Source organism: Symphalangus syndactylus, chromosome 8, assembly GCF_028878055.3.
Source record: "Symphalangus syndactylus isolate Jambi chromosome 8, NHGRI_mSymSyn1-v2.1_pri, whole genome shotgun sequence".
Lineage (NCBI taxonomy): Eukaryota > Metazoa > Chordata > Mammalia > Primates > Hylobatidae > Symphalangus > Symphalangus syndactylus.
In genome coordinates, this window is record NC_072430.2 from 119879444 (window position 1) to 119891608 (window position 12165).

Here is a 12165-nt window from a genome sequence, read left to right on the forward strand (position 1 = left end):
AGCTGTGAGCTCAGACTAAAAGATAAACAATGCTATTACTTTGGAATATAATTCTAATAAAGAACATTAAAAAAGACTCGTAGACCACAATATGTATTTATTTTGTGTTAAAGGTGTCATTTTTAGAAAGAAACAAATGTGTTTAATTTTGCTTTCCCTGTTTTTAATGAATTAAGAAAGGTCTTCTCTTACCCTCTTTTAACTGTCATCATTCCTTCTCATCCAGACTTGGGGCAAAGTAATATTTACAGGTTTGTAAGAAGACACCATCTTTAAGCAGCTTTTAGGCACTGTTACAATACTGACTAAATTTTATAAAATAATATTATAAATTAACATTTAAATTATAATTTTATAAAGTGAAAATCAACAACGAATGTCAATTTCACTTTGTTTTGACTGTCATCTGTGGCCTCTGGAGTCCCTCACTTAAATCATTGGGCCTTGGTTTATTTTTTAAGCCTATTAAAAAGGAGGATGGGGCCCGGCACGGTGGCTCACACCTGTAATCCCAGCACTTCGGGAGGCGGAGGTGGACGGATCACTTGAGGTCAGGAGTTTAAGACCAGCCTGGCCAACACGGTGAAACCCCGTCTCTACTAAAAATACAAAAAAAAAAAAAATACAACAACAAAAAATTAGATGGGTGTGGCGGCGCAAGCTTGTAGTTCCAGCTACTCGGGAGGCTGAGGCAGGAGAATTTCTTGAACCTGGGAGGCAGAGGTTGCAGTGAGCCGAGATGGTGCCACTGCACTCCAGTCTGGGAGACAGAGAGAGACCCTGTCTCAAAACAAACAAGCAAGCAAACAAACAAAAAACAAGTTGGGCGTGGTGGCTCACCCCCGTAATCCCAGCACTTTGGGAAGCCAAGGCAGGCCGATCACCTGAGGTCAGGAGTTTGAGACCAGCTTGGCCAACATGGCGAAACCCCATGTTTGCTAAAAATACAAAAATTAGCCGGGCATCATGGCGCCTGCCTATAATTCCAGCTACTTGGGAGGCTGAGGCAGGAGAAGCTCTTAAACCCGGGATGCGGAGGTTGCAGGTTGCACGTGACATAGCCGAGATCGCGCCATTGCACTCCAGCCGGGGCAACAAAAGCGAAACTCCATCTCAAAAAAACAAAAACAAACAAACAAAAAAACCGGAAAAACAAAAAAAAACAAACAAAAAGGGAGGATGGTATATAACTGTCCAGATACTTTCCAGCTTTGCCGCTATATGAACTATTCCTTTTGTTTAGTTTTCAGCATGGGTGCTTCTGGCACTTTTACGTACATTCCAGCTTCTGGGGACTGGCTGCCTAGAATAACAGGCATTTGCCCCAGAAGCCATGGGGTGGCCTCACTTTGGGGGCGTGGGCAGATCGCTGGCTGCCACGCCTGGACTTTGGGATCGCAGGCAGGATCCCCTCCAGCCCAAGCACTCCGCCCAGGCGCGCCAGGCAGAGCGCCGCCCCATCCCGCCATTCCCTTCCGCCCCGGGGCGCGGATCTTGCATCTGAAACTGAGCAGAGCAAGGAGCCGGGCAGGGCCGGCGGGCCGCGTGACAAGCCCGGAGACAGCTCCGCCCACCCGCTTCCTGAGCCGCCACATCCCGGCAAGCCCTCCTACCTGCGCACGTGGTTCCGCCGCTGCTGCCTCCCGCTCGCCCCGAACCCAGTACCTGCAGCCATGGCTCCCAGCCAGCTCGGTGAGGCCCTAGCGGAGCGGCGCGGTCTGCGTCCTCGCCTGCGGCCCCCCACGCTTCTGCCTTGGCTGCGGCCGGCGGGACCCAGCACGGCAGGGGCGGCGCTGCGGGACGAAAAGTCAGCGTCCCCGCTCCCCCGCCGGGCCGCAGCCTGCGTGGGGCCCGCCTTAGAGCAGCTCGCGGGTTTAGGACCTGGGGAGGCCCGGACCAGGCCTGCGAACGCAGGGTCCAGGTGCTGGCCTTGGGATTCGAGACTCTCCTCCCCCAGACCCTCCCAAGGCCTTGCGGTGCAGTGTGCTGCGAGTCATGAGAAAAAATGTCTTCTCTTTCAGCCTTATTTAGTGTCTCTGACAAAACCGGCCTTGTGGAATTTGCAAGAAACCTGACCGCTCTTGGTTTGAATCTGGTCGCTTCCGGAGGGACTGCAAAAGCTCTCAGGGATGCTGGTCTGGCAGTCAGGTAAGGCATAGCTAGTTCCATCAGGAAGGAGTGTGAACACATTAACCAGGAAGTATTGTATTCCAGGCACCAGGAGCAAAATGCCTTATTTACTCCTCCCAGTAGTGCTGTGGGGTTGGTGCAATATTTTCCCGCTTTATGGGGAAAAAAAGTGAGGCTGAGAGAGATTTAGTAACTTTTAAGACGCTGGACGGCCGGGCTAGGTGGCTCACGCCTGTAATCACAGCACTTTGGGAGGCCGAGGTGGGCTGATCACTTACGGTCAGGAGTTCGAGACCAGCCTGGCCAACATGGTGAAACCCGTCTCTACTAAAAATACAAAAATTAGACGGTGTGGTGGCACACGCCTGTAATCCCAGCTACTGGGAAGGCTGAGGCAGGAGAATCGCTTGAACCTGGGAGGCGGAGGTTGTGGTGAGCCGAGATGGCGCCACTGCACTCCATCCTGGGCGATAGAGAAAGACCCTGGACAACACACTGGACAGATTTAGCAACTTCTGCACAAGTTTAAAGAGTTGAGTAAGGGAGAAGTAGGATTGGAACCCGTGCTGTTCCTGATTTTAGGACCCTAGTCTTAGCCCCTTCCTTAAACAGATTTACTTAGGTGGGCCACTTGTTATGCAAGGAAAACTTAAGTTACTTTGACTGGTGATTTAGTGAAACTTGACATCATGAAGATTCCAATTTATCTGCCTTCCCTTAGAATCTCTGGTACCCATATGAAGGTGCAAATCATTCATTCCCACGTTCACAATCCCTTCATTAGCTGACTGGACCATGGAAAGAAGGGACTTACAAATGATTAACCAGGATGCCATTGCTGATGTCAAGGAGTGGCATTCTGGGAGGAGAGGGAGGAAGTAATGGAACCTTCTTAAAGCAAAATCCTCATCTGTAGTCTCTTTTTTTTCCCACCAAACTTTTGTATTATGGAAACATTTCAGACACAATCAAAAGTAGAAAAGTATAGTGATCCCTTGAGTCCTGTATCTGTCACCCACTTTAGGTACTTATCAACTGATTAGTCTTGTTTCTGTACCTCTACCCACTCCTCACTTATCTTCATTATGGTCATATCTTCTTTAAAAACTGGAAACGTAAATGTGTTTCTCTTCTGTGAAAGGATAAGAAGTTCACCATGAGTGATTTATTTAGAGCTCAGCACAGTAAAGTTCACTGAATGAAGTGTAAACAACTTGGAGCATTTGTTTTTTCTGCAACAAAGGCCACGTTCAGTTGCAGTGGTATTTTACATATATAAACTTTTATAGTCCTTATAACAACTTTTTAGTGTAGGTAGTGTTATCTTCATTTTATAGGTAAGGAGAAACTAAGCACAACATACTTAAGTAACTTGCTTGAGATTACACAGGCTAGTAAGTGGCCAAGATTTTTTTTTTTTTTTTTTTTTTTCTGAGACGGAGTTTCACTCTTGTTGCTCAGGCTGGAGTGCAGTCGCACTGTCTCAGCTCATGGCAACCTCTGCCTCCCAGGTTCAAACGATTCTCCTGCCTCAGCCTCCCAAGTAGCTGGGATTACAGGTGCCTGCCACCAAGCCTGGCTAATTTGTATTTTTGATAGAGACAGGGTTTCGCCATGTTGGCCAGGCTGATCTCGAACTCCTGACCTCAAGTGATCCCCCGCCTTAGCCTGCTGCGATTACAGGTGTGAGCCACCGCACCCGAGGCCAAGATTTTGTAGGAGTGGAAAGGTGTGATCCTTTGCTCTCCATCGTAAACATCACGGCCAATATTTTTATAAGAGAAGACAGGTTATAACAAATTTATTTAACAAAGTTTTACATGACATGAGAGCCTTCAGAATGAAGACCCAAAGATAGAGGAAAAACCATCCATTTTTATGTTTGGGTTCAACAAAGAATGGACAGAAAGGTGGAAGTATGATTGGACAGCAAGGATATGGTGTATGCTAGTAGACTGAGGTGGAGAAAGCCAGGAAAGCCTGTCTGTCCAGATTCTTCTTGGCTTCTCTAAAATTCTTTCTCCACCCCACGAGGGTCTCCTGACCTACTATTGGGCAAGGAGATGAGAGGATTTCTTTATGGCCAGCTCCTAGACAGAAAACCAGCCGAAAGTTAGAATCATAAGTTTAATTCTTATGACTGGCTTTGGGGAAAAAGTTCTAGTTTCTGTAAACTGCCCTGGGGAAGAGAAATTCTCATTTCTGTAACTTCAGGGAAGAATGAAGGGTGAGAGGCAAGAGGGCAGGAGAAAGCTATATGTATTTTTTTTTTTTTTTTGAGAGGGTTTTGCTCTGTCACCCAGGCTGGAGTGCAGTGGCACAATCATGGCTAATTGCAGACTCGATCTCCCAGGCTCAGGCAATCCTTCCACCTCAGCCTCCTGAGTATCTGGGACTACAGGTGCACACGCATGCCCGACTAATTTTTGTATTTTTGATAGAGATGGTTTCACTATGTTGTCCGTCTGGTCTTGAACTCCAGGGCTTAAGCAATTTTGCCTGCCTTGGCCTCCCAAAGTGCTGGGATTACAGGTGTGATCCACCATGCCTGGACAAGGTCTTGGTTCTGGCTGGGTGCAGTGGCTCACGCCTGTAATACCAGCACTTTGGGAGGCCGAGGCTGGCGGATCATCTGAGGTCAGGAGTTTGAGCCCAGCCTGGCCAACATGGTGAAACTCCATCTCTGCTAAAAATACAAAAAAGAATCAGCCGGATGTGGTGGCGTGCGCCTGTAATCCCAGCTACTCAGGAGGCTGAGGCAGGAGAATTGCTTGAACCCGGGATGTGGAGGTTGCAGTGAGCTGAGATTCCATCACTACACTCCAGCCTGGGTGACAGAGAAACACTGTCTCAAAAAAAAAAAAAAAGATCTTGGTTCAGAGGCTGCTTCTGAGCGTATTTTTGGGTGTCGTTATCTGCAATAATTTTATCCCAGGAAGTTAACCATTACCTTGTCATGAGGTAAACTGATGGATTTTAATTAGTGAGTATACAGCAGTGAGCATACATAGAATTATTTCCCAAGACTACAGCCATTATGTATAAATTCTTCAGTTCAAAGGAGGAGCAAGCTTTTTAATTACCCCAAATGTTTAATTCTAGAAATAAATCCACCTTCTGTAAGTTTTAAGTGACTGTCTTCATTTGGAGGAAATGGATTTTATTTCCTGAACCCCAGGAAAAGAAATTTTGAATTTGAAAACATTTATGTCACCAGTTTGTGGATGTTGGAACTGTGTGTGTCGTTGGTCAAACACCAGTCATTTGCAAATGGCTCCCCTTAATAGGAGAATCTACCCAGGAAATTCCGTATCTTACTGGCAGAACTTGCTGCTTTATAGTCTCAGCTACTTGGAGGATTACTTAATAAGCCCAGGAGTTCTAGGCTGCCATGCACTGTAGTCTTGCCTGTGAATAATCACGTACTCCAGGCCGGGCAACATAGTGAGATCCCATCTCAAAAACTATATATGTTGATTGCAGAAAATTCGAAAATATGGACAACTCTAAAGAAGGTAGTAAAAATGAATTGTAATTCTTAACATGTTAGTATATTTTTCTTCTAGCATTTTTATAAGCATGTACTTTATTTCATAGCTTACACAGAAGATAGATGCGGTTTTGCTTCCTGCTTTATTTATTTATTTCTTTTTATTTATTTATTTTTTGAGACAAAGTTTCGCTGTTGTTGCCCAGGTTGAAATGCAGTGGCACGATCTTGGCTCACTGCAACCTCCGCCTCCTGGGTTCAAGAGATTCTCCTGCCTCAGTCTCCCGAGTAGCTGGGATTACAGGCATGCCCCACTATGCCCGGCTAATTTTGTATTTTTAGTAGAGGTGGTGTTTCACCATGTTGGCCAGGCTGGTCTCGAACTCCCTTACCTCAGGTGATCCATTCGCCTTGGTCTCCCAAAGTGCTGGGATTACAGGTGTGAGCCACCCCACCCGGCCCCTGCTTTATTTTTTCTTATATATTGTGGGCATTTTTACACACCATTACAACTTATAAAGTCTGTCAGAGTGTTCATGGTTACAACTTTCTAGGGGTCTGCTTTGTGATATGGATTAATATTTATCATCCTTCACTTGACCCTTTGTCACATTGTGTGATTATTTTTTCTAGTTTACTTTTTTTTTCCCATGTAAAACTTTTTATTTAACATTTCTGTAATCAGACCGCTCAATCTTTTGTTTAAAACTTGGAAAGCATTCCTCACATATTTAATTTTGCTACATGCATGATTTTTTAAATGCTAAACCTTTGATTCATAAGGAATGTATTTTTGTGTGGGTTTAACCAGTTATTCCAATAGCAACACCACTTTATTAAACAGTCTTTTATGTCTTCACTCACTTGATATGTATGCCATCTTCATGTGTCGTTGTTGTTATTTTTTGAGATGGAGTCTTGCACTGTCGCCCAGGCTGGAGTGCAGTGGCATGATCTCGGCTCACTGCGACCTCCATCTCCTGGGTTCAAGTGATTCTCCTGCCTCAGCCTCCCGAGTAGCTGGGATTACAGGTGCCCACCATCACGCTCAGCTAATTTTTTGTATTTTTTTAGTAGAGATGGGGTTTCATCATGTTGGCCAGGCTGGTCTCAAACTCCCCTCCTCAGGTGATCCACCTGCCTCGGCCTTCCAAAGTGCTGGATTTACAGCCATGAGCCACCGTGCCCGGCCAAGGATATTTTTAATGCTTTTTTGTTACATACTGCCACATTCTCAGTTGTATGTCTTAGTGATATTATTTAATGAGTATGGCTTATGATTCAGTTTCTAAATTCTCTGAAAATTATAAAACCAATGCTGTAATAGTTACCAATTATCCCTGAACATACACAACAGTTAGGAAACATATTAAATAAACTTTTTTTCGAAAGTAAATAGAATTTTACTTAAGAAATCAAGTATAGTGAAATACTTTAAAAAATCAGAATTTTCTCGTTGTTGAATTTAGGCTCAAAATCTCTTGAAATGAAAACAGTGGATGCTTTGAATAGTGAAAATTACAATTCAGCCACACCAGTAGTACCATTCTGTTTATCTGTTTTTCAGAGATGTCTCTGAGTTGACGGGATTTCCCGAAATGTTGGGGGGTCGTGTGAAAACTTTGCATCCTGCAGTCCATGCTGGTAAGTGGTTAGTATCTTTACTGTAAAACAGTCAGTGGTTTCCAGGAATATTTTAGTTGATAGCGTCCTAAAATAAAGGAAGAAAAAGGCTTAAGAGAAATTTACATATAAAGTTAATGTTATGAAGTTGCTGCCAGATTTCATAATACATTAGAACTGGTTTAAAATCCGGCTTGTCTTACTACTTGATGAATTCAGATTGTTTTCCTCTGCTTGCTGTTAGTCCTGACCTGATACCTAATTTAGAGTCTGGTGTTTCCTGCTTGAGTTGCTGAAGATATTTAGATTTCATAGTATGAAAATACTTTTAAAATAGTTCAAACTTAGAATGAAGCATCACAGTGTAACTGACTTGCAAAAGAATTTTTTTTTCAAAGTGCTTTACATTTGTTCGTTCACTTGAGAATGAATTGTATATAAACCAAAACGGCAAGAAACTGGTATCCTCCTAGTTTGTCAGTTGTGGTACAATTTGGTGAATAAAGCTGAATGGCCACAGATCATCAGACAAGCCACTGACTTACAGGAATGCATAGACTGTTCTGGAACTAGCAACAGTTTTTTAAAATTCCTTTTACCTTTTTTATATTTTATTGCTCAAGAAACGGGGATCAAGAACTGAAGAAAAAGATTTTTAAATGTATCTTTTTTTTTTTTTTTTTGAGACAGGGTCATACTCTTGCCCAGGCTGGAGTGCAGTGGTACGATCATGGCTTGCTGCAGCCTCTGTCTGCCTCCCAGGCTCAAGCAGTTCTCCCACCTCAGCCTCCCAAGCAGCTGGGACTATAGGCATGTGCCACCATGCCCAGCTAATTTTTGTATTTTTTATAGAGATGGGGTCTCACCTTGTTGCCCAGGCTGGTCTTGAACACCTGGGCTCAAGCGATCCCCCACCTTAGCCTCCCAAAGTGCTGGTATTACAGGCATGAGCCACTGTGGCCAGCCAAATATATCTGTTAATCCTAATTTTTTTGTTTGATAACTCCCCAACTGCATGTTTGATATTCTTTAGTTAAGAATATTATGCTGGGCATGGTGGCTCTTGCCTGTAGTCCCAGCACTTTGAGAGCTGAGACAGGAGAATTGCTTGAGCTCAGGAGTTTAAGATCACCCTGGGCAACATGGCAACACCCCCCTTCTCTTTAAAAAATTGAAAAGACCAGCTGGGTGTGGTGATGCATTCCTGTAGTCCCAGCTACTTGGGAGGCTGAGGTGGGAGGATCACTTGAGCCCTGGAGGTCGGGGCTATAGTGAGTTGTATTACGCCGCTGCAGTCCAGCCTGGGCGATAGAGCGAGACCATCTCAAAAAAAAAAAAAAAAACATTTTTTTTTATTCAAGAGGATTTAATTTGATTGAAGATACTATGTTGAAAGAAATTCCTTAATCTGACTTGTTGTTTGAACCTAATGACTTTGTTTAACTTTGTTAAATTAGGAATCTTGGCTCGTAATATTCCAGAAGATAATGCTGACATGGCCAGACTTGATTTCAATCTTATAAGGTAAAAACCTGAAATTGAACTTTTAACACATTACGGACCAACAACAAAGACTGTGCCAAACCTGATATCCCTGGTTTTTCTTACTCACTATAAACCTTTACTGCGTACCTTCTGTGTGACTTTGTATGTGTGTAAGCATTTTGGTTTGGCCAGATTTATATACCAAAATACATACTTAAGTTTTTTAGGAAGTTACAATCTAAATCTTAGTATGTGTAGGTTGAGTATCCCTTATCTGAAATGCTTGGGACCCAGAAGTGTCTTGGATTTCAGATTTCTTCAGATTTTGGAATATTTGCAGGTAACATACCAGTTGAGCATCCCTCAGAAGTCCGAAATGCCCCAGTGAGCATTTCCTCCAAGTGTCATGTTGACGCTCAAAAATTTTCAGATTTTGGAGCATTTCAGATTTCAGGTTTTCATATTAGTAATTATCAACTTGCACAACTAACTGAGTTATTTGCATAAAGATACTGGCTGTTTCTCTTAAATGTACGTAACAGCTTTATTGAGATCTAACCCACATACCATACCACTCACCAATTTAAAATGTACAAATCAGTGGTTCACAGAAGTTGTGCAACCATTACTGTGTTAGCCTATCCTGCATTGCTATAAAGGAATACTAGAAGCTGGGTAATTTATGAAAAGAGGTTTATTTTGGCTCATGATTCTACAGACAGTACAAGAAGCATGGTGCCAGCATCAGCTTCTGGTGAGGGCCTCAGGAAGTTTATAATCACAGTGGAAAGCAGAGGGGGAGCTGGCATATCCCATGAGAGAAGAAGCAAGAGAGGGAGAGGAGGAGTTGCCCAGCTCTTTTACTTTTTAAATTTTATTCTTAATTTAATTTTATTTTGAGACAGGGTCTCGCTCTGTTGCTCAGGTTGGAGTTCAGTGGCATGACCTTGGCTCACTGCAACCTCTGCCTCCTGCGTTCAAGTGATTCTCCTGCCTCAGCCTCCTGAGTAGCTGAGATTACAGGCGTTTGTCACCACGCCCAGCCCATTTTTACTATTTTTAGTATAGAGATGGGGTTTCACCATGTTGGTCAGGCTGGTCTTGGAACTCCTGACCTCAAATGATCCACCCACCTCGGCCTCCCAAAGTGCTGGGATTAGGTGTGAGCCACCACGCCCGGACTGCCCCGCTCTTTTAAACAACCAGCTCTACCTGAACTCAGAGTGAGGACTCATTATGGGGAGGGCACCAAGCCATTCATAAGGGATCTGCCCTGGTGACCCAGTTATCTCCCACCAGGCCCCACCTCCAACATTGGAGATCACATTTCAAAATGACATTTGGAGAGGACACACATCCAAACCATATTAATTGCCACATCCAATATTAAAACATATTCATCACCCCCACCCCAAACCCTATGCCCATACACATTTATTCTCCATTTCCCCAACGTCCTCCAGCCTCGGCAACCACCAATTGTTATGTCTCTGATTTGCCTGTAGTGGACATTTTTGTATAAATGGAGTCTAACAATATATGGTTTTTTTGTTCCTGGCTTCTTTCACTTAGCATGTTTTCAAGGTTTATCCATGTTATAGCATAGTATCAATAGTTCATTTCCTTTTTAGTGCTGAAAAATGATCCATTGTGTGGTCATACCCTGTTTTGTTTATTAGTTCATTTGTTGATGGACATTTGGGTTGTTTCTACTTTTTGAATATTATGAATAATGCAGCTATAAATATTTGTGTATAAGTTTTTGTGTGGACATACACATTCATTTCATTGGGGTATATACCTAGGAGTGGAATTCCTTAATCATATGGTAACTATGTTTAGCTTTTGAGGAACTGCGACCCTGACCCTGTATTTCAGAGTGCTGCACCATTTTACAGTTCCAGCAGCAGTGTGCTGGATGGGGTTCCAGTTTCTCCACATCCTCATCAACGTTACTATCTGTCTTTTTGATTCTAGTCATTCTAGGGGTTTTGAAGTGGCATCTCATTGTGGTTATAATTTGTTTTCCAAATAATGTGGAACACCGTTACATGTGCTTTCTAGCCAGTTGTGTACCTTCTTTGGAGAAATGTCTGTTGAGACCTTTTGTCCATTTTTAGTTGAGTTATTTATCTGTTTATTATTGAGTTGTAAGTTTATTTCCTCTCATTCTATGGATTGTGTTAGCCTTTCTTGATGGTGTCCTTTGAGCATCACAAGTTTTTTCTTTTTTTTGAGACGGAGTCTTAATCTTGCCCAGGCTGGAGTACAGTGGTGTGATCTTGGCTCACTGCAACCTCCACCTCCTGGGTTCAAGCGATTCTGCCTCAGTCTCTTGAGTAGCTGGGGTTACAGGTGCCTGCCACCACACTTGGCTAATTTTTTTGGATTTTTAGTAGAGATAGGGTTTCACCATGTTGGCCAGGCTGGTCTTGAATTCCTGACCTCAGGTTATCCGCCCGCCGTGGCCTCCCAAAGTGCTGGGATTATAGGCATGAGCCACTGTGCCTGGCCCACCAAAGTTTTTAATTTTGATGATGTTGAATTTATTTTTTCTTTTGTTGCTTGTGTTAATGGTGTCATATCTAAGAAACCATTGCCTAATCCTCAGTAATGAAGATTTTTGTGTATATTTTCTTCCTTTTTTTTTTTTTTTTTTTTTGAGATGGAGTTTCGCTCTTGTTGCCCAGGCTGGAGTGCAGTGGCATGATCTCGGCTCACTGCAACCTTCGCCTCCTGGGTTCAAGCGATTCTCATGCCTCAGCCTCGCAAGTAGCTGGGATTACAGGCGCCCGCCACCATGCCCAGCTAATTTTTTTGTGTTTTTAGTAGAGACGGGGTTTCTCCATGTTGGCCAGGCTGGTCTTGAACTCCTGACCTCAGGTGATCCACCCGCCTCGGCCTCCGAAAGTGCTGGGGTTACAAGCGTGAGCCACTGCACCCGGCCTGTGTATATTTCTTTTAAGAGTTATTTTAATGTTAGCTCTTATACTTCAGTCTTTGGTTCATTTTAAGTTAATTTTTATATATAGACATGAAATAGAAGTCTTATTTTGTATGTAGCTGTCTAGTTTTCTCAGCATCATTTGTTGAAAAGACTGTTCTTTGCCCAGTTGAATGGTCTTGTTACCCTTGGTCTGTGTGCCTGCTGTTATGCCAGTACTACACTATTACTATAGGCTGGTAACAAATTTTGAAATCAGCAAGTGTGAGTCCTCCAACTTCATTTTTCTGTTTTTTTATTTTTTATTTATTTATTTATTTTGAGACGGAGTCTGGCTCTGTTGGCCAGGCTGGAGTGCAGTGGTGCGATCTTGGCTCACTGCAAGCTCCACCTCCCGGATTCACGCCCTTCTCCTGCCTCAGCCTCCCGAGTAGCTGGGACTACAGGTGCCCGCTACCATGCCCAGCTAATTTTTTTGTATTTTTAGTAGAGA

At 43.5% G+C, this 12165-nt stretch overlaps 1 protein-coding gene across 2 annotated transcripts in view; it reads left to right on the forward strand.

Annotated features, from left to right (window-relative positions):
* The first annotated feature begins 1393 nt into the window (after nt 1-1393).
* The window catches only part of ATIC (5-aminoimidazole-4-carboxamide ribonucleotide formyltransferase/IMP cyclohydrolase), a 38724-nt gene continuing 27952 nt past the window's right edge, over nt 1394-12165 (forward strand). The window contains exons 1-4 of one of the 2 annotated variants that reach the window (XM_055290548.2): nt 1394-1692; nt 2022-2148; nt 7188-7264; nt 8701-8767. In XM_055290548.2, the coding sequence (XP_055146523.1) occupies nt 1674-1692; nt 2022-2148; nt 7188-7264; nt 8701-8767 (290 nt within the window). In that variant the 5' untranslated portion in view covers nt 1394-1673. The remainder of the gene's footprint in view (nt 1693-2021; nt 2149-7187; nt 7265-8700; nt 8768-12165) is intronic. The other variant, XM_063645684.1, reaches the window with a different exon arrangement.